The sequence below is a fragment of the Crinia signifera genome, chromosome 8 (genome assembly GCF_055691185.1).
Source record: "Crinia signifera chromosome 8, ASM5569118v1, whole genome shotgun sequence".
Classification (NCBI taxonomy): domain Eukaryota; kingdom Metazoa; phylum Chordata; class Amphibia; order Anura; family Myobatrachidae; genus Crinia; species Crinia signifera.
The window spans coordinates 57,145,732-57,173,011 of NC_139224.1; the positions used below are offsets into that span (position 1 = coordinate 57,145,732).

The 27,280-nt window shown below is 45.1% G+C and overlaps 1 protein-coding gene across 1 annotated transcript in view; it reads right to left on the reverse strand.

The window, feature by feature from the left end:
- TOM1 (target of myb1 membrane trafficking protein) overlaps nt 1–11,386 on the reverse strand; it is a 165,029-nt gene extending 153,643 nt beyond the window's left edge. The window contains exon 1 of the mRNA XM_083156447.1: nt 11,222–11,386. Coding sequence (XP_083012573.1) covers nt 11,222–11,273 — 52 coding nt within the window. The 5' untranslated portion in view covers nt 11,274–11,386. The remainder of the gene's footprint in view (nt 1–11,221) is intronic.
- Nucleotides 11,387–27,280: the final 15,894 nt, after the last annotated feature.

Sequence of the window (27,280 nt, forward strand, 5' to 3'; positions counted from 1 at the left end):
TGGTGGGGAATATAGATTGTAAGCTCCACTGGGGCAGGAACTGATGTGAATGTTCAAATATTCTCTGTAAAGCGCTGCAGAATATGTATGCGCTATATAAGAAAAGGTTAATAAATAATAAATGAATCCTAGACCACCAGCCCAATGTGCCACAGAACCCAGTTTGGCAACCACTGTAGTAAACCCATTATAGGTACATAACAGGTTTGTGCTTTCTTTCATTATCACAGGATTGGCACCTGATTAATCCTGGACCACTTTCCCCTGTATTTTTTTACTTTCCCCCATACTTACTATGATATGCTTAAGAGCCAATGGGTGTTACAACCCATTATTGGTACTTTGCGCATGTGCAGGATCTTTTCCGGAATGTTGGAAGCAGGACAGCAGCAGACTTTCTTTGATTGACAGAACAAAAAGATTTACAAAATGACTAGCGCTGTGATAAGTAACAAATAAATGTTATCTTCAATATGGGATCTCTATTCTTTGTATCAAATCCTTCCCGTTGTCATAAGGAAGTGAACTTACAATATAGTTCAATTCAGGTGTACCCGTAGCAGTTTCTTTAAAAACCTTCAGATTGCAGGGGATAACAGCATGAAATAAACTTACATGAGATTTCTGTCTCGCGTTCACATCAGGGGTTTCTGTACCAACAAATGACTGTGGACGCCAGGTGACAGGTAAAACAAATTTATTAACAACGATCCAAGGATCTAATCAATAGATAGTAGAATGGTTAAAAAAAATGTCCAAAAGAAAGCAGTGCAAGTGGGCAGATATCCGGCGGCTTGTTCCTTACTACTCGGCGTGCTGCAGACAACGCCGGGAGAAGGAGGTCCGTGTGACGCCGCTCTGATCCGTCCTGATGCTGCTGCTGGATGCGGCCCGATCAACGCGTTTCGGATAATAGGTATATCCTTTTTCAAGATATCATCAAGGATATACCTATTATCCGAAACGCGTTGATCGGGCCGCATCCAGCAGCAGCATCAGGACGGATCAGAGCGGCGTCACACGGACCTCCTTCTCCCGGCGTTTTCTGCAGCACGCCGAGTAGTGAGGAACAAGCCGCCGGATATCTGCCCACTTGCACCGCTTTCTTTTGGACATTTTTTTAACCATTCTACTATCTATTGAATGGATCCTTGGATCGTTGTTAATAAATTTGTTTACATTAGATTTTTAAAACACCTGTCAAATGACTAGCCGTTCTCTGATTGGCTGAGAGTTCTCAGCCAATCAGGGAATGGCTAGTCATTTGACAGGTGTTTTAAAAATCTAATACCCGCCACTGTACTGCCCGGCCCCGTCCGTCCCGCAGCGCTGCTGAATGATATCTGTGAATGATCACAGCGCCCGGCCAGGTGATCACACACCGGCGCCGCCAGCTAGTTAAACCGTCAGGACCCGCTGCCTGCTCCGGCGTCGCCCTGATGAGCGCTGCTGCTGACCACACCGCCCGCCCAGGTCAGCACTCACCGGCGCCGCCAGCTGACAGGGAGGTCGGACGTGATCTTATGTGCAGACCGTCCGACCTCCCTGATCCGCACGGGACCGCGCATCGGATCGGATCAGATGTCACACTCCTGCGATTTTGGGCCGATTTCACCCGGTTATCGGCCCAAAGTGCCGAAATCGGATGAAATCGTCCCAAAATCGCATAGTGTATGGGGGCCTTTAGACAGTGTCCTATGTCAACCTAGACACCTAAAAATATTAAAAACTCAGGTCGACCTTTTTCCGTGTTGCCTTTTGTCTGTCTATGATGAGTTTGTCTATGATGAGTCCTCAAGTACCCCCAACAGTGCACGGTTTCCAGGTCTCCACACAGAATCACAAGTGACATAATTAGCTCCATCTGTGGACCTGCTGGGTGAACTGGAAAACGTGCACTGTTGGTGGTACTTGAGGACCAGGGTTGGGAACCACTGTTATACCATAACCGTCAAGAATGTACATGTCTTTGTCCACATCGGTCCTCAACAGAAGGCTCTGTAGCATGGAACCTGCTTTTTAATTTCCCAATCTGTGGTGTGTTTTGGATTGTACAAAACCGTACATTAAGAAAAAAAATAAAAAACTATCCTTTCAATTCTTGCACTTGATGAAACTGCAGTGAACATCTGCTTTAAAAGATTTAGGGCGGTATTCAATCCGGGATTACGATTGTTGGAACAACTGGTCCTGATGAAGCGAGCAGCGACACACGCGTTGACCCTACTTACCTAGTGTCTGTACCCCTCTGTCCTCCCTTCATGATTGTCAATTGATTTATGTATGTTAAAACAGTGTGCGCCACTTCCCAGGACTGTATAGCCTGCGGTGAAGGTACACGGGTTCACCGCTGACAATGCTTCCCTTCCCCCACCTTACTCACATGCAGACGGCTATCTGTGTCCATTCACCTACCACGTCTACAGTGCAGGGATAGTACCCGCTCGCCGGCAGACCGAAGGCGTTACCCCGCTGGTGCCAGGACAATAGTCAGCATCAAGGGTGCGCTGTAATACGGATCTGTTGGGGGCGGCAGGGTTAGTACACCAGATACTACCATATCTAGGATACACAGGCAGAGAGTGTGTTTGTATGCACCGATAGACTGCAAGCTTTAACCCCGCTGATGCTAGGACTAAATGTCTGCATCATGAGTACGCTGTAATTCGGATCTTTCGGGCTTATAAAAATAGCCTTTGGAGAATCAGCACGTCTAAATGTACAGACGTTACGGAGCAATTTATGCTATATTAAGTGCTGAATCTCTGAAAGGCAGTGTATTTACCAATGTCCAGCACACACCAATACTGTGTCTAACCCAGGCAGATCAAGTCTTCCATTCTGTTATTAAAAAAAATCGGTACTCTTTACCTAACACGGCGCCCATCGCGGGTACATTTATGTCTGGCCGCGACGCGACCGACGCGATGCCCGCGATTTCCCATTGAAACCCATGTTAAACATGGAAATCGTGTCGGTCGCGTCGCGGCCGGCCATAAATGTGCACACGATGGCCGCGACGCGATGCCCACGATTTGCCATAGGAATCAATGTTAAAAGGCCCGATGGACACGATTTTCATGTTAAATGGCTGAATGGACCCGATTTTACCATAGCAAACAATGTTAAATGGGCCTTAGAGCCCAAATACTTACCCTGAACTCTGAAATGGCCCCCCCAATTGTTTACGCCACCCCACGATCAACCCGAAGCGTGGCGAGCGGCGGCGGTACGCGTCCTCCGACCTTTTCATACCCCCACTATCCACGTCGGCGTGGAGTTGAGAATAGAATAGTGTGGCGAGCGCAGCGAGCCACCGAGCCCGAAGCGTGGCGAGCGCAGTGAGCCCCGCGAGGGGACGCGGATACCTTCACAGGTAAACGCGTCCCCTCGCGGGCTTCACAGGTGTCCGCGTCGCCACGGACACCTGTGAAGCCCGCGAGGGGACGCGTATAGCTGTGAAGGTATCCGCGTGCGCTCGCCACGCTTCGGGCTCGGTGGCTCGCTGCGCTCGCCACACTATTCTATTCTCAACTCCACGCCGACGTGGATAGTGGGGGTATGAAAAGGTCGGAGGACGCGTTCCGCTGCGCTCGCCACGCTTCGGGTTGACGTTGATCGTGGGGTGGCGTAAACAATTGGGGGGGCTATTTCAGAGTTCAGGGTAAGTATTTGGGCTCTAAGGCCCATTTAACATTGTTTCCTATGGTAAAATCGGGTCCATTCAGCCATTTAACATGAAAATCGTGTCCATCGAGCCTTTTAACATTGATTCCTATGGCAAATCGTGGGCATCGCGTCGCGGCCATCGTGTGCACATTTATGGCCGGCCGCGACGCGACCGACACGATGTCCATGTTTAACATGGTTTTCAATGGGAAATCGTGGACATCGCATCGCGTGCGGGCATCTTTAGCCCGCATACGACGCGACCGACACGATTTTTTACCTCACGATGCCCACGATCAAGATCGTGGGTGCCGTGCTAGGTAAAGAGTACCAAAAAATCTGAATGCATACCTTAAACTGTTAATCTAAAGTCAGTGTTGGAGTGCTTGAGATACCAGAAAATTTAATAGTAATTCGATATTATAGTGACAACAGTCTATCAAGCTACTCAGATATAACACTGGCAACTAATGAATATATTTCTCAAGTGGATACATACCATGATTAGTTATATCCATTCAGTGATAACATTTAAACCATGAATTTGTGACTGCCTTACTACAAACTGCTACACAGCTAGACGCACTACTGTAACACCAATATCCCTATCAGGAAAGGGAATAAGTTGACACTGGGGTCTCACTACGTGAGGAATCTTATCCTCATTTTTAATATTCTTTCTTGCTATATGTCTATTTTGTCTTTCTTGGTTTTATATGTCGCCTTTTAAGTGAATAAACCATAAAAGTTACATTTTAGTAAAAAATTCTCTTGGTGCACCATAAGCTGACAAGCTTTCTCTCTTTTTCTTGCACAACCAAACAGTTGGAATCCCGGGCCGTTTTCGCTGTATTGTATCAGAAAGTGGGTATGTAGGCGAAACCAGCAGTGGATTGTCGAAACACAGCCATGAATTAGACAATCCACGGCCATTTCCACCAAAACCGATGAAAAAAAACCAACTTGTTTTAAAGTCTGACTTGTTTTGTCGGAATCTGCCTTCAATGCTATCGAAAATGTCAGCATTGAATAGGCGGTGAGATTGAATAACCCCCTTACTTCATAAGTGTCTAACTGAAGTTGAGCTGTGTAGGACACCAACCAGTATAGTGAAGATACTGTAAAGTGTCCACTTCAAGCATGGTGCAAATAGTTTCTTGGGTACTTATGTAGTTTCACTGCGCCCGATATATCGGATGCGATCCGAAGCGATTTTTGACCTATCCACTACGCATGGAGTTGATATATATATAGTGTGGCGATTGCAGTAATCTGCATCCACTCGCCACGCTTCGGGCTTGGTGGCTCGCTGCGCTCGCCACACTATATAATATCGGTACTTATGTAATATCTGGACTCCCGTTTTTCTTATAAGACCGCGTCCCCTCGCGGGGCTCGCTGCGCTCACCACGCTTCGGGCACGGTGGCTCGCTGCGCTCGCCACACTATATAAAATCAACTCCATGCGTAGTTGGATAGTAGGGGTATGAAAAAATGGGGTGCATTTAACATGGGAGTCCAGATAATACATAAGTACCATAATATCAACTCCATGCGTAGTGGATAGTGGGGTTCTGAACAGGTCAAAAGTCGCATCGATATATGGGCCGATATCGCATCCGATATATCGGACGCCGTGAAACTACACAAGTCCCGTTTCTTGTATGTGCAAAAGTTGATGACCGCCATAATTTCACGATTATTGGCATGAGCAAACTCTATACACCTACATGGTTTTTTTTTTTTACGTTTTGATTTATGATTTAGTCAATTGATTTAAATTGTGCAACCATGGTCACTTCATAAGACGAGTTCTAAAAAGAGCTGAATAGATTAGATAATGTTTATAATAAACTAAACAATGGCATAGTATAAGTGTTAGGTGATGAGATGCAAATTAAACTATAAACCTGCAGAGTCATTAAAACTAATGACTGATAATGAGATGTAGAAGAGTCCAGAGTTAAGTCCGTTACATAAACAAAGTATCTCATTGGAGATTTAAACCATGAGGGAACATTTCTATCAGATGCATTCAAAGCGCTTCCTCTATGTATTTTTAAAATGATCTTTCAGTACTAATACTCTCATTTCCATATCACTTTTAGAATGCATGTTATTTTTAATACTGAAATGATATATGGAATAGTGAATCTATAGGGGAAATGTAATTGTTTTGCATGTCGCTATATTTAATGGACACCCAACTGAGCAATTTAATCGTTCCTGGCGCCCATGTAGCAATTTATGGACCAGTAATTGGTAACTGAACAGTATGCTCTGACAGTCCAACTTGTCTGTCACGAGCAAGAGAGAGCGATCTATATATCATTAAATGCTGGGATGCTGCACTCAGGATTCCTACTGGTCTCCAATATTCAGCGTGGGCACTTAAAGAGGTCACTCACCAGACTTTTCAGAAATGATTTCATTATTGCTGCCACATTATAGGTCAACTCACCAGACTTGAAATGCACTTAAAAACCACTGTGTATTTAATAATGATAGAACATCCAATTACACATGAAGATATACTCAACGTTTCTGTCCTCTCTGGACCATCGTCAGGAGAAAATAAACATTAGCAACAAAGTAGTAGCACCACAGCACAGACCACTCTGTAGGTATTGCTGTGTGGTCTGTGCTGTGGTGCTACTACTTTGTTGCTAATGTTTACCCATGTGATAGGGTATAAGCCAGAATACCTTTCATGCCAGATATCCTTTGATAAAGCTACCTGGAGTAGCGAAACCGGTCAGGACCCTAATATTCCTACCACTTCCAAACCATTCTCCACAGAAAGAGACTCTGGGATTGCAGACCCGTTTAACGCCATCCGGACCCCCCTCCTATTTGGATTACAATTTCTGCTCAAACCTTTTCCCTTTTCTTTTTTTTATATCCAGTACAGGACTAACTATCCTGTCACTGAGCAACAGCTGAGAATCACGACTCAGGTCAGGCGCAACTGACCCAAAATCACCTAGTGTGATTTGGGTCTACCCCTGTTTTTTACAAAATAAAAGACCCAGACTTCATCTATATCCAGCGTTTGTTATTCCAGGTCACAATATATAAATACAGATACAAATGCAATCACTGTATAGAAATGTAGCCAGAGACAATCAGCCAACTAAAGCCCCATACACATTAACAATTGCCGCCGGCACCAATATTTTGGCATTGGGGCCCCGGGAAGATTCCGCAAATGCATACACACTTGCTGATGCCAGCAGGGTAGAGATGGCAGGGGAGGGGGGGACAGGGGGAGCGGGGGCAATGCTGCAGCATGGCCTTCATTAATAAGGACCTCCCTTGTCTGTACATGCAGGACGAGGGAGGGTGAACGTGAATCATTAACGATATTGCATATGCGCACTAGACAGATAAGTAAAAGGTATTGTTCAGAAGATAGATTTCAGAGATATATTTTACTATCTTGTCTAGTGTGTATGGGGCTTTAGACATTTGCACAAAGTCCAACAATTGCCAGACACAGCTCCTCGTCAGTTATGTGAGCTGAGCTCTGTTTATGACAATTCGCATTATGTGTTCTTCTCTGCCATTTACCTCTATGAGAAGATGAATTATGCACTTTCTTCTTTGACAAGACCACAAAAATAGGTTTTTAAACCAGACCCTTTAAACTGTATAGCTGTGTACACACGGGGGCGATAGGGGCTTAAATCGCTGGAAATATGGTCGCAGGCGACCATATTGCCAGTGATGGGAGTGTGCCGCAGCGATAAATCGCCGGGTGCACGCTCCCATTTTCATCGCTGGTCGCAGGAGCTTGCTCCTGCGACCAGCTGATTACCTCTACGGCACCGCCGGCTGAGGTTCCTTTTTATCAGCGACCATCTCTGGTCGCTGATGAAAAGGGGACATTGAGCAATATATTGCTCAGTAATATATTGCTAGCAATATATCTCCCCGTGTGTACGGGGCTTAAGAGAGTTTTCAGTTGTTTGTAGTTTTCGTCTAATCTGCATGCAAGTTATTCAATTTCTCACATGAGAATGCACAAATCCTCTGGCAAGCACTCACAACCAACCACAAAGCCATACTTTACACACATTTCTGCTCAATAAGCATAGCCTCTGGGTTAGTCACGCAAAGAACTGAATAGCTCCTGTGAAATTAAGCTGATAGTTACATAGGTCCTACTCAGTGGCGGCCCTCCTTTTATGGGGAGGGGGACTGCCTCTGACCGCGATGCAGGCACCGCCTCCCCCTGTCGCCAACGGTCCCTGCAGAGATCCATACCTCTGTACTGCGCATGCGGCCAGCTTCTATGGGCTGCTTCGGCAACAGCCCATAGAAGTAATCATGGTCCCGATGCCTGTACTAAACAAATAACAGGCACTGGGACCAGCGCATGCGCAGTACTGATATTGGAACTGCGCATGCGCAATCGGCGATTCCGGATGGCAGCCCGCAGAAAGGTGTCCTGGAGGGAGGGAACAGCTCCCAATGGGACTGTCTTGGAGACTGGCAGGTCGGACTTCCGATAGGAAGTCACTGCCAGTCACAGCGAAGCCAGTGCAGTCTCACAGACTGCATCTGGCTTCACTACAGTGGCTGATTGTACCTGGGGGCTGCAGCCCGTAGGTAAAAACCGCCACTGGTCCGACTGGACAGTGAAGCTCATCACGTCAGTGAAGCTCAACACGTATAGCGTTACCCGGGAGTGTTGGTATTCTGGTAACGCAGGCACTGCCATTGAGGATTAAACCAGTGGAAGCAAGCATGCAACCCCTGGCAAGTGGCAACAAGCATATAGATACAAATGTTAATTAATGGAGGGGGCGATATGGCAAGTAGCCATCGGTGGTTGCGAACATTGCAATGGATGTTGATTGATTTACCAACCGATGGTCATCCCTGCTCATTCACTGACTGTCCTGTGGGCCAACCAGAACCTAGAATGGGCTCCATGTCAGGAGGTGGAGTTATGCTATGTCCCGGCAACTTTTTAAAAAACTAATAAAAATACATTTGGTTATTCAGTGTTATTGATGGAGGGAAACTGTCTGGTTCTCCCCTATCAATTGCAAAAGTATTAACCATCCCTAGAAAGTATATGTAGAGCCAATATTATCAGTTATGTAATTGCAGAGAAGAAATAAGAAATATACTAGATGTCCTGAGACACTAGTCCCCCCTGGTGCTTTGAATGATTAATATTCAGAGTATGATTTGGGGATTACCCTTCTGCCTGTGACCAATGGGATTGGCAATCCCTACCACATAAATGGATTACAACGAGAAAAAAGGGGGCTAGAACACAGTGTCTGGGAAACCAGATTACCTTGTAATTTAATAATTATAGATTAGTACAAAAGTATTGAAAATAAAAGGTAGTGGTGGTAATATTTCCTCTAGCTATAAGAGATTGACTGTTTTCAATCAATGATTAGAAACCGTGTGATCCTTTTAAAGGATTCAATTTTGTTATAGAAGGAGCAGTCATCTACAACATTTATATATTTGTAATAATGCACAACAATAATAAAACAATGATAATCCTATTTATCCGAGATAATATCAATATACTGTAATAGGCAACATTACATTAAAATCCTTGTTAAATTCACCAATAATTAGGACTGAAGTGATTCCAAGGAAACTTATAATGTGGAGCCGGTGTCCTGGCTAATAATATTGTGGTTTGGACACTGATGATATAAAGAGCGGTCATACGCAGAGTAAGTAAATGCGGAGCGGTTATTCACAGTAAATGTGGAGCATTTACACACAAAATAAGTAAATGCAAAACGGGTAACACGCAGAGTAAGAAAATGCGGAGCTGTTACAGGCAGAGTAAGAAACCTAAAAGCAGAATAACTAAATACATAGTGGTTATATGTAGAGCTGTTATGTTTAGACTGGAGTAAGTAAATGCAGAATGACTAAATGCAGAGCTGTTACACGCAGAGTAAGTAAGTGCAGAGCTGTTACACGCAGAGTAAGTAAGTGCAGAGCTGTTACACACAGTGTAAGTAAGTGCAGAGCTGTTACACACAGTGTAAGTAAGTGCAGAGCTGTTACACACAGTAAGTAAGTGCAGAGCTGTTACACACAGTAAGTAAGTGCAGAGCTGTTACACACAGTAAGTAAGTGCAGAGCTGTTACACACAGTAAGTAAGTGCAGAGCTGTTACACACAGTAAGTAAGTGCAGAGCTGTTACACACAGTAAGTAAGTGCAGAGCTGTTACACACAGTAAGTAAGTGCAGAGCTGTTACACACAGTAAGTAAGTGCAGAGCTGTTACACACAGTAAGTAAGTGCAGAGCTGTTACACACAGTAAGTAAGTGCAGAGCTGTTACACACAGTAAGTAAATGTGGCACTGTTACACACAGAGTAAGTAAATGCGGCATGGTTACACACAGAGTAAGTAAATGTGGAGCTGTTATATGCAGAGTAAAGGTGCATACACATTATGCAATAATAGTTAAAAACATCATTCAGTGTGCATGCACTATGTTGTTTGTCTGGTTACAGATCATTGGGTAGACAGAATGATGGTCGATACCATTAGGTCGACATGTGGCTTTTCACAAATTTTGTCACAAATTTTGACACAGTCGACATAGACACTGAAAGGTAGCACCGCTGAGCTCGCCATGCTTCGGGCACTATTTTATTCACCCACCACGCCCTAGTGGATGATAAGGCAGGAAATACCCTGTCAGCACGTCAGTTAAAAAAAAAATGTGAAAAACCCCATGTCCACCTTTTGACTGTAGACCTTCCCTGTGTCAACTTAATGTCCCTGTCAAACCTAACCCATGTCGACCTATTGACCATATCCCATTAGTCCATGGGTATAGGCAGTTCAAGAGGAAAATCATTAACAATATTGCACCTTAAAGCTGGGTACATACTATATAATAGTGATGTTGATGGGTACACAATTTGAGTGATGTGTACCCAGCTTAAGTAAATGCAGAGCTATTATATGCAAAGTGAACGCAGAGCTGTCAAATACAAAGTAACTAAATGCAGAGCAAATAAAAGCAGAATAACGAAATAGAGAGATGTTATATATAGTGTAAGTAAATGCAGAGTTGTTATTTGCAGAGTAAGTAAATGCAGAATAACTAAATACAGAGCTGTAATATGAAGAATAACTAAATGCAGAGTTGTTATATGCAGTAGGTAAATAAATACAGAGACGTTCCGCATAATAAGCACACACCTCCTAGACCTGGTATGTGATTGAGCGTACTGTAGACGAGTATACTAAGTACTGCAGTCTGCAGGGAGGTAACGGGTGGCTGAAACAAATGGCTACGCCCACTTAGTCACTTCGGCAAACACATTGGTCAAGTGAAACGGTCTTTTAACAAGCCCGCACTCCTATTGGTCATTACCACTACCTGCTCTCAACCTATTGGTCACCACATTCTTCAAACCTGTAGTAATAGGCTTAACCCCTATTGCTAAGCAACTTCCCATTGGCTGAGAGGGAAGGGGAGAGTGGTCGTATTGCACGGAACCGTCCAGTTGCTATTCTCGGTAATAACTTGCATCCCCGAGGACTTACCGATTCGCTGTCCCACCGGCGTCGAAAAAGCATTGCCTAGAAGGAAATCCATAGCTCCTAACAGCTGCGGCGGCTGCTGCTCCTCGATACGAACCACTGCTTGCGCTGTGTGTGAGGCGTAATCACATGACACTCAGCCTAAGACACGCCCATTCCCCGTGACGTCATGGGAGAAAGCCGTCAAGTCACCCCCCTCTTGTATTACCCCCGCCCACACCGGAAACACTTGTCCGCGGTCACAGGGCTCAGAGTCAGCTGAGCGGCTGGGCTCATGTCATGTGTTACTGGTGTCAGTCTCCCGTCGGTCCGTGTTATGTGTAATAATAATGTAACCTTTATCCCCACAGCAGCAGCAGCAGCAGCACCTTGACCAGTTTATGCGTAGCTTATGCCTTATGGTGAATACGCATGATCGGCTCCTGTGTCGGCCCAGTAAGCATTGGCAGTGAGATGGTGTGCAATGCAATGTACTGGGAGTCAGATCACTGGGCTTCTTACAGGAGCCGAATATTATAAGTCATGAGCTCATCCAGTGGTTGGCACACCCTCCTAGGGCAAACGTAGGATTGTTCCGGGGGTTTTGATAGCACAAATGTAGCATTCCTTGCACCAATCAGCCATAACATTGAGACCACTGAAAGGTGAAGTGAATAATATTAATGATCAGGTTGCAATATGTTAAGGTGACCATCTTTTTTACGTGGAAAAGGAGGACGCAAATAAATAGAAGAACAAAAATATTGTAAATAAAAGAAACATTTTATTCATTGCAACAATAATAGGTACTTATGTACTAACTGGGCTGCCGATTTTGAAATCGGGTCCATCGCATCGCATCCGACCATATCGCATGCGATGCGATGGACCCGATTTTTCCATAGGATTCAATGTTAAAATGGACAGTCCATTTTAACATGGAATTCAATGGGAAAAGGGGTCCTTTTCATACCGCTACTATCCAAGTGGGCATGGAGTTGGATATAAACCTGTGGCGAGCGGACACAGAATACCGTCCCCTCGCGGAGGCTCGCTTCGCTCGCCACGCTTCTGGCTCGGTGGCTCGCTACGCTCGCCACAGGTTTATATCCAACTCCATGCCCACTTGGATAGTAGGGGTATGAAAAGGACCCCTTTTCCCATTGAATTCCATGTTAAAATGGACTCAGTCCATTTTAACATTGAATCCTATGGAAAAATCGGGTCCATCGCATCACATCTGATTGTATGCCTTAAGTTAAGGCATACAATCAAAAAATCGGCAGCCCAGATAATACATAAGTACCCAATAATACACTATAATATGATAAATGCATAATAAAGTCCACAGTGGTTTCCAGCATGTAGTGCTCCCTCCACCACTATGGAGTCCATCTCTAGGGTTGCCACCTTATGCAACATCGATTCCTGGAGATCCAACACCCCCCCCCCCCCCCTCCCAAGACAAAAAATGCTCATTACATGTAATGCCATACACCATAATGCCCTTTACACATAATGCCACACACCATAATGCCCACTACACATAATGCCACACACCATAATGCCCACTACACATTATGCCACCCCCAACATAATGCCCATTACACGTGCCACCCAACATAATGCCCATTACAATTATACCACAAATTATTCCATTTTGAAGGGGCTTCCACAGACAGAATGTGCCTGCAGCCCTCTGTGGGTTGGAGACCCCTGATGCAGTGACAGACTGTGGGGACATGGCAAGAGATAGGTTACAGGGGTCCAGATGTACTAAGCTTCAAAAGTGATAAAATGGAGAGTGATAAACAACCAGCCAATCAGCTCATGCCTGACATTTTTCAAACACAGTCTGTGACATGGCAGGTAGGAGCTGATTGGCTGGCTGTTTAACACTCTCCATTTGATCACTTTTGAAGCTTAGTACATCTGGCCCAGGGAGAACACAAAGATGGAAGGACAGAAGTGACAGGATAAGGATTGAGGTGAAAGGGTTAGGATTAGGAAAAGAACTAAGAGATGTGCCAGCGCTAGCTGTTCCAATAATATAGACAAGACGGTTCTCAAAAAATAATTATTTAATAATACCACAATTGATGTACATCTATCACAAATATTGCAGGGATATATAAAATGTTAAATTGAGATCTCCATCTTAATGGCTTTTAGTTGAAGAAATGTAGTTTTTTATTACCATCCATTGTGTCTCCTGGAATGATTTTGTATGTCCAGAGAGCAGTGACACCAACTGGCCTTGGATGCCCTATAATTTGAAGGGCTCAGGTCTCCCTATTTGGCGTAAGAATAGTGCAGATATCCCAAACTTTGAAGTCCAGATGGAACAGGAGTGACAAAACTTTGGTGGGAGAGTGGACTGGTCACACTGGGTGGGTTAATAGAAGTCCAAAACGATTAGCCTCAGCTAAGTCTACCTCCCAACTGACCCAATTACATCAGGACAGTCCCGCTATTTGGACTTCTCATGGGTGGCAATGTCCCATGGGCCAGTTGGGGAGAGCCAGAGATTGCCACTGCTCTGCTCTGAGAGCAGATGGTGATCGCTGAAGAGATGTCTCCAGTGCAGGAGGGAGGAATGGAGGGTAGGGAGGGAGCTAGGGCTGCCCAGCTGCTAGGTGAGCACTGGGCACACCCCTGAAAATAGTGAAAAATGGGGCAAGCCATGCCCTCTTTACCTAAGGTCACACCCACCTGTCCTGTAATTCCTCGCCTTCTGCGCGGGCAGGCTTTCAAATGTTCGGAGGTATGGGATTCTTACAAACTGCTATAAAACAAAGCCCATGGACCCCTTGGAATTATTGTGGAGTGGAAGGGAGGCCGAACAGCCGCAAAACGGGATGCCGGAATCGGTATTGTGACTACCGGCATCCTGCATCCCCGTGAAACAGCATATGAATCAATTGTCCAATTACATTTGGTCCCGTGGAAAAGAAGGGACAACAGAGGTATCTAGTCATTTGTATACAATACTGAACCACATTTATGAGAAACAATGTAATGATTTTATCACAACAATTTCCTGTATTTGTACCACAACCAAAGTAGGATGAGCAGGCATAGATAAAGTGGACCTTGCTCAAGCACGTGTGCATATCTCTGAGATCATGGTGCACTGTGCAGTTAAACATAATCTGGCTACATATAATAAAGAAAACAAGTGTGTCTTAGACAGGGCCAGTGCTAGGCACCGGAGCGCCCCAGGCGGGGAGGGGGGGGGGGCACCTCGCTTGCCGTGCGATGCGGCGCTGGTATCCACGACCCTCCCCAGGGAGGGGGGGGGGCGCCTCGCTTGCCGTGCGATGCGGCGCTGGTGTCCGGCACGTGACGTTCCAGGGGGGGGGGGGGGGCTTGCCGTGCGATGCAGCGCTGGCCACCGCAAATCTCCCCAGGGAGGGGAGGGGGGTGTCCGGCGCCGTGACGTTCCAGGGGGGGGCTTGGCGGGTGATGCGGGTTGCCGTGACATGACAGTCCCCAAGGATGGGGGAGGGGGCGGCTTGCTGGGTGATGTGGCGCAGGGGGGACCAGCTCCAAACTGCCGCCCTCCAGAGGCTGGTGCCCTAGGCAAATGCCTAAGGCTGCCTAGTGGTGGTGCCGGCCCTGGTCCTAGATAACAGTCATGCATTTGATTTGGTCTCTGAACAGAATCGGAAGGTCTTCCACCTTTATTCTCTTGGTGTATAATTAAGCTTGTTACAGACTATTCAGATTAGACTATAATTTCCCACCTACAGTAGGAGCCCATCTCATCTATCTTCCTTAGGCCATGGCTCATAATGGCTAGGCATGGCTATCCTATTGTTCTCAGCTGCAATACAATACATAGAACAATACAGTAGGGGATTAGCAGAGTAATGCAATTACTCACTTAATCCTATTATAGGGTTAGATGACAGTGGCTCCATCTGTATAAACTGTACTTTTATTGTTTATATTCATACCATACAGGGGCATAACCAGAGTGGTGCAGAGTGTACAATGGCACACAGCGGTACAGGGAAGTGGGAACTGTTGCATACTTGCCTTCTTTTGAAAACTAGTTTCAGGAATATTATAGTTGGTAAAAGAATTTTGCGCAGCGCCACATTTAGGGTGTGTGTCATGCTCCACCCAAAGGGCGTGGCTAGTTTAATATATGAAGAGATTGTGAACGTGGCACCTAGAAGTTTGGGTGTGTACTACTACATGTGGGAGGAATCTTTTAAAATGATTTATATCCAAATGTAGATGAGCCCCAAAGCAGTTAGTAAGAGCTACTATACTTGCTAAAGTGCTGGGAAATGGCGCTGATGTGAAATGAGAGAGATTGCTAGACTAAAGAGGGAGATTGCTGCTATTTCAGGAGGGTAGGCAACTATATATATATATATTGGGGATGTGCCCCGGCCAATTTTTCAGGTATTGGACCTGGATCTCCCTTCGTGTTTTGGATTTGGATTGGTTTTGTCAAAACCACACTTGCGGTTTTTGGTTTTGGATCTGGATTTTTTTTAAATGCTAAAAATTACTAAAATAACAGAATGTGGGCCTGTTTTTGCTCCTAAAGTATTATTAACCTCAATAAAATTAGATTCCACAATTTTTATCACTTCACAGCTCACAATATTGTTTTCATTTAGGAGGTTATTCTGGTTGGTGCGTAACTTTCCGAATTCTTTCGGAGCGGACCCCACGCTACGCTGTGCGGACATTGTAAGAACAAACGCCCACAGGTCCTCCGCATTCGGACGGACTCGCTCTCTAAGAAGAGGGTGTGTTTTCGGACAACATCCAAACCGTGCATGTGCGGTGGCCAGCGTCAGAACGGACGGGAAGCTCGCCGTACACACCAATGCGGTGTATTTCCACAAAACTCACGACTATTATCATGGTCATTATGGTCATGTTCTTTTGTTGTGAAGCCACCTGATGTGTTCCTAAAGATTCTGCTGTGGCTATGTATAAAATGGCAAAAATTGTATACACTTTGTTTTTTTTTTTGCAAAATATTTGTATGTTCCCTTTATTTTTTGGCATGTGCCACATAACATGCTTGAAAAATAATATGAATTCCACCAATTTAATAAATGTTATTTTTATCCCCAAATGTGTGGTGTTATTGCTGAATGTAAAAGTGACATAAAAAAAATGAAAATACACTTCAGCGCTATCCCATAAAGCTACAGCAGATGAAACTTGCTAGTAGATTTCAAGGTTGACTGATGTCCTCAATTTTATTATTATTTTGGAAAAAATGGGGTCTCCTACTGACCTCCGTGGGGGTCCCTATATGCACATAAAGGTATCTTTATGTGGTTCCAAAGAAAGTCTCCCTTCCAATCCTCCTGTAACCTCACGTTTTTTTGAGAGCACAATATGGATGTTACTGACCTGGTAAATAGGCCCTATTTGCATGTAAAGGTATCTTTGAAACAGGATCCTAATCTTCAAGCATATCCCCCGACACTTTGTATCAAGTCACCAAAAACACATCAAACGCCTGATGGACAGACACTCACCTCAATATGAGGCCCTATATGCACAGAGCGGTTTCTTTGATCTTTCTCCAGATAAGGATATTCTCCACAACCATCATACTCCGTAAAAAATATTTATTCCATATGGTATACAAATAAAACAGACGATAAAAGTGTATTAAAAAACAAAATCACACTCAAAATGTGTGAGACCAAAATTCACTCCCTCCCTACAGGTTGAGGTGAATTTGCTGGATGGTATAAAGCAATAGGTCTCACCATCAAGTGTGTCCCCTTCTCCTCACCGACGCGTTTCGGGCTCAAGCTTCAGCCCTTTTTCAAGGTGTGAGGGGTCCATGGTCTGGGGCGGTTTTTATACCTGTCCCCTTAATTACTCTAAAACCTTCAGCAATAAAACCTGGGCCGGAGCAGAGAATAACTGCATCCTATGAAACCCACCTAAATACCTATCTAATACAGCATATCAGTCTAGCTATACTTCTATTTTCACAGTGCACTATACGCAAACAATAAGAAAACATATATTCAAAGATAACAGTAGATGAGGGCTAGATCACCAGCAATCCCTTCTGGGGGTCATATCCATATTTTCCATTTCCTCCTCCACGCACCTGTACAGGTCGTTTCTCGTGCGTAACATCACTTCCGGTACACCGGACGTGACTTCCGGTGTCCGAACGGAGCGCAATGCCCAGTAACATGGTTCCCACCCAAGTGAGGGGTATCCGCATCCTGCTTCCTGTGTGCGGACCGTCCACTTCCTCTATGTGAGACGCAAATGCCTGCTCCATTCACATTAGTATATTCCGGTCGCCATCTTGGATGTTACATTCTCATAGGGATTAATGATATCACTCTATGTCCTTCTTTTATACCACCATGTTGTGGCCACAATCGTAAATTGCTCCATTGATGTTTTGGGACAGACAACATAGAAGAAACATATTAGTATAAGTTGTATCACAAAAAAACACTTCACTTCAAACACTACATTGAGTCTATTAGGCTCTATTGTTTTGCGCGAATAGATTTTCTTCATTTCAGTGCATGCAAGTCGTTTCTCCCTGTCATTTACCCTCCAATTCTTTTTTATCACATTTATCCCACAAAATGACAACAAATGCTTCGTATCACTATTATGTGTGTTTTTAAAGTGCATGGAGACATTGTGAGTCTCTGTGCCTTTTTTTATATTTCTCACATGCTCGGCTATGCGAGTCTTAAGCATTCTTATGGTCTTCCCAATATACTGCTTATGGCATGTGCACTCAATAATGTATATACAAAATTTAGTGTTGTAGGTGATAAAATCTTTGATAGTATGCCATTCATTTGTTTGTACCGATTTGTACTGATTTATCACTCTGCTATCACTTTTACATGTTCTGCACATTGAACAGGTGCCGCACCGATAAAAACCCTTGCATTTTATTGGGTTTGGGGGGGACGGTGTATTGATGGCACTTGTTACTTTGGGCCTTATTCGAGTTCACTCTTTCTGACAAAATCCTTCTTAGATGGACAAAACCATGTGCACTGCAGGGGGGCAGATGTAACATGTGCAGATAGAAATAGATTTGGTGATTTTTTTGGTGATTCTTTGCAGGGTAAATACTGGCTGCTTTATTTTAACACTGCAATATAGATCTCACTTTGAAGTAAAACCCCACCCAAATCTAATTAGATCTGCACAAGTTACATCTGCCCCCCTGCAGTGCACATGGTTTTGTCCATCTAATGCTGTGTACACACGGGGGAGATAGGTGCTATAATCGCTGGGAATATGGTCGCAGGCGACCATATTGCCAGTGATTGGGAGTGTGCCCCGGCGATAAATCTCCGGGTGCGCGCTCCCGTTTTCTGCCCCATTGTAATCGCTGGTCGCAGGAGCTTGCTCCTGCGACCAGCTAATTACCTCTGCGGCTCCCCCAGCAGAGGTTCGTTTTCAACAGCGACCATCTCTGGTCGCTTGTTGAAAAAGAGACACTGAGCAATATATTGCTCAGCAATATATTGCAAGCAATATATTGCTAGCAATATATCTCCCCCCGTGTGTACGCACCTTAAGAAGGATTTTGTCTGAAAGAGTGAACTCGAATAAGGCCCTATGAGATTTTTCAAATTGTTTGCCCTCCTATAAATAAAATGGGGATTCTCATCAATAAATTGTTCTAAAATGGGGTCACTTTTTAGAAGGCCCCAGTGTTTCCTGATAATTTTCTCAATCTGTTTTGATTGACTAGTATATTGGGTGATGAAGTTTACTCCCCTATTATTATTATTTTTCTCACGTTGGGGGGCCGCTGGTGCCTCCCTAACAACACTTTGCACTGATTCTCGGCCTTTTTGTCTTGCCCTTGTGATGTCTTTTTCCTGATACCCTTTATTTTTAAACTGCTTCTCCATTTTATCCGCATGAACTTCGTATATTTCCAGTTCTGTGCAGTTCCTACCTATTCTTTGGAACTGCCCATTGGGTATGCTGCGCAACCAATTGATATGGTGGTTGCTGTTGTAATTAATAAATGAGTTGCAATCTGTAGTTTTTTCATAATTTCGGGTTTTAACATTGCCCCCCTCCACATAAATGTAGAGGTCCAGGAAATTAACATTGGTATGACTTTTGTCAAAGGTCAATTTTATGTTAATGTCATTTCTATGTAATGGTCCCTTTAGGCAGCAATGCTTCCAATTGAAGCAATGAAAAGAGTGTAATTAATGAGTAATGAGTAGAGGAGTGGATTGTATTGTGTTCAGCTGACATTGCTTCAGGTGCGGGCGTACTAATTGGGCAAACCGAATGCCTAGCACATGAACAAGTAGTCTCCGCAAAGTGAAACTTGCTTATGAAGACCGCATATTTCATGCGTGTTGGTTCGTTTGCAGTCGGTGTGCTGTCTGAATGCACGCCTACCAGAGTTCGTGCACTCCCTCGTGTACGCCCATATTTACGGCCAGTTTTTCCCACTTTGAAACCACGCCCTTGTGTAAGTCCGAATGACGCCCAAAAACGCCCATATTTCCCGAGTCAATTCGGTGGACATTTCTGTACGGTATTAGTGTGAACGAGTACAGAGACCATGCTGCGCTCGGCACACTATTGTATTCTCCCACCACGCCCTAGTGCAGTGGTCGCCAACCCGTCTCTCGCAAGCTACGGGTAGCTCGCCTGAGTGAAATGGGTGGCTCGACCACTGTGGCTTGCCCACTGTTGCAGCCGGCTTGTGCCGCTATACCCGCCGCCGACTTGCGCCGCTACAGCTGCCGCTGCCTTCCCCCACTGTAGTCCTTATTCCAGGTACCAGAGGAGACAGGCGCTTAGAAGTCATATTTGACCTCTAGCGTCTGACAGGGAGCACCACGCTAAGCACTCCCGGGTAACACTGCAGCGCTTCCCTGTCAGATGCTAAGTCAAATATAACTTCTCGCATGGTGTGGGGGAAAAAGCCAGCAGGGTGATGATGGAGCTGAGCTCCGAACACTGCAGCAGCCAGCAGGAGGATGATGGAGCAGAGCTCTGAACACTGCAGCAGCCAGCAGCAAAGAGTTTATTATGGAGGAATTTTTTATGGTGCAACTGCCCACTATGCCCATGTGAAGACGGGCATAGTGGAGGGGGCAAGCAGTGACCCCCTTGGCAATGAGGATTAACCCTTGGCAACAAAAATTAACCCCTGTCAGGAAGCAGGTAATTTACATTTTATTTTATTAGAAGCCTTTCTGTGGGCAGAATCTTGTGTCGGGCATTGCGGCATGTAGCATAATGCATTTTGGGAGGCTGTCCGGCGTCCCACCTGGGGCCGGTAGTGTCCTACCGTGAATAGATGGTGTGCACATGCGCACAGTGTCTATTCAGAGAGGCTGGGGGCATGGCCAGCAGCTCTCAGAGCGCTGGCCTTGCCCCCATAGCGGAAAAAAGGGGGGACGTGGCCTCGCAGGAATATCACGGTACTAGGTCCTTCCACCTAATTTCGGGAAGTCCCTTCTCCTCTGCCTCCAGTGTTGGGTATGTAGGCGGCATATTGGACATTGCAGTATGTGGAATAATGTGTCAGGGGCATTTCAGTGTGTGGCATAATGTGTCAGGGGCATTACAGTGTGTGGCATAAGTGTAAAGGGCATTTTTTGGTTATTATGCAAGTTTTTTTTATTTTTATTTTTTATTTTAGTAGCTCTTCAGGCGGTTTATTTTGTCGCGAGTAGCTCTCGCTCCAAAAAAGGTTGGAGACCACTGCCCTAGTGGATGGTAGGGCATGAAATGCCCGTTCACACTGCACAGCAACCGGGTCCGACCCAGGATTGATAGGTCGACACAATCAATAGGTCAGGATTGATAGGTCGACATAAAAAAGGTCAACTTTATGTTTTTGGTACTTGTTTCCCAGCACGGTGCCCATCGGTTCCCATCGCATACCTTAACTTAAGGGACCCGACCGACGCGATTTCGGGCTTTTTTTAACCTTTCCCGACAATTAGAAAATCGGGTCCATCGCATGCCATTATAATGGCATGCGATGCAACCAACGCGACCAACGCGATTTAACATTGTATGCATTGTATTCAATGTTAAATTCCTATGTAAAATCGGGTCCATTGTATGCCATTATAATGGCATACAATGCGACCAATGCGATCGACCCGATTTTACATAGGGAACAATGTTAAATGGCCCACCATACCCGATTTTTGATAGTATACCCACCCTGATGGGTAATTTGTATGTGAAATGCCCCCCCCCCCCCCATTGTTAACGCCACCCCACGATAAACGCCAACCCGAAGCGTGGCGAGCGCAGCGAGCCCGTGAGGGGCGGCGGTACGCATCCTCCGACCTTTTCATACCCCCACTATCCACAAATTGACTTTATATAGTGTGGCGAGCGCAGCGAGCCACCAAGCCCGAAGCGTGGCGAGCCCCGCGAGGGGATGAGTAATACCTGTGAAGTAATGCGCTCGCCACACTATATAAAATCCACTCTACGCCGACGTGGATAGTTGGGGTATGAAAAGGTCGAAGGACGCGTACCGCCGCCCCTCGCGGGCTTGCTGCACTCGCCACGCTTCTGGTTGGCGTTCATCGTGGGGTGGCGTTAACAATAGGAGGCATTTGACCCATCGGGGTGGTTATGCAATGAAAATTGGGGTCTGGGGGGCATTTAACATTGGGTCCAATGTAAAATCGTGTCTCAGCGACCATTATACATTGGTTCCAATATAAAAATCGGGTCGATCAATTGGTTGCATGCGATGCGATCGACACAATTTTTTTGGACCCAATGGATACAATTAAAATCGCTGGCGCCGTGCTAGGAAACAAGAACCAGGTTTTTCACTTTGTGTCTATGTTGACATATGTTGAAAAATACATGTCAACCAAAGGTATGCCAAACTTTTTCATGTGTCGACCTATGGCCTATTGACCAACAGTGGTGACCAGGGGCGGATCCAGGATAAAATGACAGGGGGGGCACCATAATAAAAGAGGGCTTAGGTGGGGGAGGGGCGGTGTTAGTGGTGCCAGTGTACATGCTAAGAGAGCGGCAGAGAGAGGGTGGGAATGGGATTAAAAATAGGCGCTGGCATTTAAAGTACGCAGGCCCACCATGGCAACAAAAGCGAAGGATGTAGTTGTACGCGCGCCGAAGGCGTGCTCTGGAAAAGGGGTGTGGTCACTCAACAGAGGTGTGTCCTCGAGTGTAGTCTACAACACCATATACAACTTCTACACATTATGCAACAAAATACTAGACCCCTTTATACTTCCTCCTTACACATGATGCCAAATGGAATGAAACTAAATTCACATAATTCCACATGGATTGAGCCAAAATTCAAATAATGCCACATGGATTGTGTCAAAATTCACATAATGCCACACGGATTGAGCCAAAATTTACATAATATCACACATTATGCCAAATGGATTGAGCCAAAATTCACATAATGCCACAGGGATTGTGTCAAAATTCACATAATGCCACATGGATTGAGCCAAAATTCACATAATGCCACATGGATTGAGCCAAAATTCACATAATGCCACATGGATTGAGTCAAAATTCACATAATGGCCCTTATTCAGATCTGATCGCAGTACAAATTTGTTCTCAAAATGGGCAAAACCATGTGCACTGCAGGTGGGGCAGATGTAACATGTGCAGAGAGAGTTAGATTTGTGAGTTATTTTGTTTCTGTGCAGGGTAAATACTGGCTGCATTATTTTATTTCAGTTTGCAATTTAGATTTCAGTTTCAACACACCCCACCCAAATTTAACTCTCTCTATACATTTTACATCTGCCCCTCCTGCAGTGCACATGGTTTTGCCCATTTTGAGAACAAATTTGTATTGCGATCAGATCTGAATAAGGGCCAATGCCACACAGATTGAGCCAAAATTCACATAATGCCACACAGATTGAGACAAAATTCACATAATGCCACACAGATTGAGACAAAATTCACATAATGCCACACGGATTGAGACAAAATTTACATAAGAACACACGGATTGAGCCAAAATTCACATAATGCCAAATGGATTGAGCCAAAATTCACATAATGCAACATGGATTGAGCCAAAATTCACATAATGCCACATGGATTGAGCCAAAATTCACATAATGCCACACGGATTGAGCCAAAATTCACATAATGCCACATGGATTGAGCCAAAATTCACATAATGCCACACGGATTGAGACAAAATTCACATAATGCCACACGGATTGAGACAAAATTCACATAATGCCACATATATTTAGCCAAATAATGCCACACGGATTGAGCCAGAATTCACATAATGCCACACAGATTAATCCAAAATTCACAATACGCTTCATAAACAGGGACATTGTCCACCAAAGGCACGCATTAAATATTTACACCATAATGTCCATTACACGTTAAGTTACACGCCATTATGTCCATTATGTATTATGCCAAACACCATAATGCCTATTAAAAATTATGCTACATAAGTGCTGCTTATCTACATGCTCATTGCCAAGGGTTACATGCTCATTGCCAGAGGTTCCATGCTCGTTGCCATGTGGGATTACATGTTCATTGCCAAGGGGGAATACATGCTTGCGGTAAACGGGGGACAGCTGCCGCCAGGCAGAAGTGATAGCCACTGACAGTGGCAGAGCCTGGCTGTATTCAGAGCACTGCAGGTACCGGCTATTTGAAATAATACCCCTTTCACACCAGTAAATGCATTCCCAGGTTGGCCCCTTTTACACCAGCCTAGTCCCTGCATTTTCTGGTGTGAGGGGGAGAGAACCCCCCCCCCCCCCCCCCCCCCCCCCCCCCCGCCCTTTAACCAGTTATCTCATTTAACCGGCTATATCTTCGGAAGCAACTGACCCATTTACATGAGTATCATATTGAAGAACTTTTGAGTGGGCTTTGAATGATTTTGGTCCAGTGAAACTGGAACGTTTGGTTCCAGAGTAATCTGCCCTCAAAGAACATGAACAGCCATGAAATTACATTTCAAAAATAAAAAAAATCGGTTTACACGCAATATCTCTGGAACCGAGTGACCGATATGGACCAGCCTGGTATCATATTGAAGGCCCAGCGATTTGGAATTGAATGAGATCAACCACAAGCTTCTGTGATGCCAGGGCGGGAACTGGCAGCCGTGACGGGTCCCATATTATCCTATGGGGAAAAAACGTTACAACTTTGCCAGACGATATCTCAGGTTCCTGGGGGGCTAGAGACACGGGGCTGGGCTCGTTGGAAAGCCTTGGTCCTCAGCTACAAAATGAAATGACAGGGGGGGCACGTGCCCGGGTGCCCCCCCCCCCCCCTGAATCCGCCACTGGTGGTGACCTATCGGCTGTTGACCCTTTTATTGTCAACCTGCCCACTGCATCCCCTACTTTGTATAGTAATTGTAAACATACTCTTTTCAATCACTTGACCTGTTAATTACAAACTGGCAATTTAACATATACTGTAGTTAAAAATACAATTTTCCATATAGAATATACATTACTAATGGGCCCCACACTACTACACTACTAACACTACTCTTTGAACTGCAAAGCGTAGTGTTGTGGCAGATGTGTTTTTTTTAACTCCCCTAGGAGCCTATGTATTATTAATCAAAGATTGCTATTGAGATGTGTGCTTTCACTTTTTATTAAAATATCCCCTCTATGTAGAAAGATCATTGGCTCTATTGATAATAAAGGGGACTGTGATATGCATTGCTTTCTGTGAAATGTCCTGCATTAGGTACACAGCAGTAGTACATAACATTAGGTGCCACGGTGCCCGGAGCAAGGGCATGTTTTGCGCCCCCTCCCCCGATTTGTAGTAAGTGGGGCTCTTGTGCTGCGGAAAGAGGGGACGGCCTAACATTATACCACACACCGTAATGCCCATTCCACATGATGGCACCGGACACAGACTGAGCCTACCAGTGGTTGCAAGGAGGATTCCACCAAATGGTGGTGATATGCTGTTTTTATGCGATTTTATGTGAGTGTGATGTGAGAATAAATTGTTCATTCTTGTTAGGCCCCTTACACTTGTTCAACTTGCACTATGAAGGGAATTTTTTATTATCTATATAGGGTTTGAACAATATAAGAAACAAATATCCATTTGCTATCTGATACTTGAATTTTATTGTGGAAAAATCCCCCATCCAGTTTGGATGTAAGGTACAAAGTGTTCTTATATAATGCCCCCATACACTTGCTCAACTTGTCTGAGGGATAAATTGGACCTGATTGACTGTGAACATCCCCAGCTTCCCTGGATTGCTACATGAGATTTGTTACTTGATTTGCCATTTTTTACATGCAATTTGATCCAATAAATTGCATGAGATTTACCTGGCCAAATTGCATATGTACAGATGGGAGGTCCTAGGGCTGGGGTAGCCAACCCTAGTCCTCGAGAGCTACCAACAGTGCATGTTTTGCAGGTCTTCTCACAGAATAACAAGTAAACTAATTAGCTCCATCTGTGGATCTTTTAAAATGTGTCAGTGATTAATGAGTGCAGCTGTGCAGCAGCTAGGTTGTCTGGAAAATGTGCACTGTTGGTAGCTCTCGAGGGCTAGGGTTGGCTACCACTGGATGCCAAGAGTGCTAGGAGGGAGTGGCTAAAACTGTGAAATAAAAAGTCAGGACTGTTTTCCTTGGCTGTGATGTAAACAAATGCTGGAATTAAATATAATAAATACTATAGTTGCCCTTATCGGGATACGGTCATTGGGTCACCAGCAAGTAGGTCGACAAGCATAAGGTCGACATGCAAGAAGGTCGACATGACTTAAGGTCGACATGGTTTAGATCGACATGGGGAAAGTCAACAGTCAAAAGGTCGACATGGGGTTTTATACTGTTTTTTGAACCGACATGTGCCGACAGACAGTATTTCATGCCCTACCATCCACTAGGGTGTGGCGGGAGAATAAAATAGTGTGACGAGCGTAGCGGGGCACTGTGCCCAAAGCATGGCAAGCCATGCAAGGGGACGCGGTGGTTCGTTTCGGTGTCCATGTTGACACAACATGTGCCGACAGGCGGTATTTCATGCCCTTCCATACACTAGGGCATGGTGGGAGAATAAAATAGTGTGTCGAGCGTAGTGAGGCACCGTGCCCGAAGCATGGCGAGCCATGCAAGGGGATGCGGTGGTTCGTTTCGGTGTCCATGTCAACACAACATGTGCTGACAGGCTGTATTTCATGCCCTACCATTCACTAGGGCATGGTGGGAGAATAAAATAGTGTGCCCGAAGCATGGCAAGCACAGTGACCTATGCGAGGGGACATTCGGGAAAAACAAAAGTTTTATATAAAATAAATTATGGTGCTGAACTTCTTATTACATCATTTAAAAAATAAATAAATAAATAAAACAGCCACAATATAAGTACCGACTGCTTCCGCTCGCTGTGCTCTGAAATGGCTGTTTCCTTCTCCTGCCTGCTGTGTGGGAGGGACAGGTCAGCAAATCACTCCCAGGGGGGCAGGCAATAAATTGCATGCTGGGAAAATTTTTCCAAATTGTGTGCATGATTGACCAGATGTGATAGATTGCGTTACACCTAAAGGTCCATACACACTGGGCGAATATGCTCAGCGTGTATGGACTGTGATGATAGCATTCATCACTGGGGGAAAGCTGCTCAGTACATACACACTGAGCGGCTTTCCCCCTGCCCGTCGTAGACGGAGGGGGCGAATGGTTTTACATAGCACAGTGTTGTGCAAAGCCGTCCTCAAAGCCGATTATCTGCTGCTATAAGCAGCAGATGAGCGGATTTCCTGGTGATGATGCGGGAGCGCGAAGCAGCGCTCATTGCTCATTGCCAGGCCATAGACACTGGGCGGCTTTCAGCTCAAACCTCTCCCAGCCTTAAGCGCCGTTGTGAGACCAACTTTTCATTTTTCCCCCGTACCCAACTGCCTAAGCCCAAAGGTGCCCATATACGGTACAATTATTGTATGCAATTTGGACTAGATCGCATTGCTTATGTTTTACAATGCAATGAGATGCAATCTAGTACAAAAAGTAGGTGCAGCACATACTTTTTGAGCTGTGCGATGAGATGTGTGCG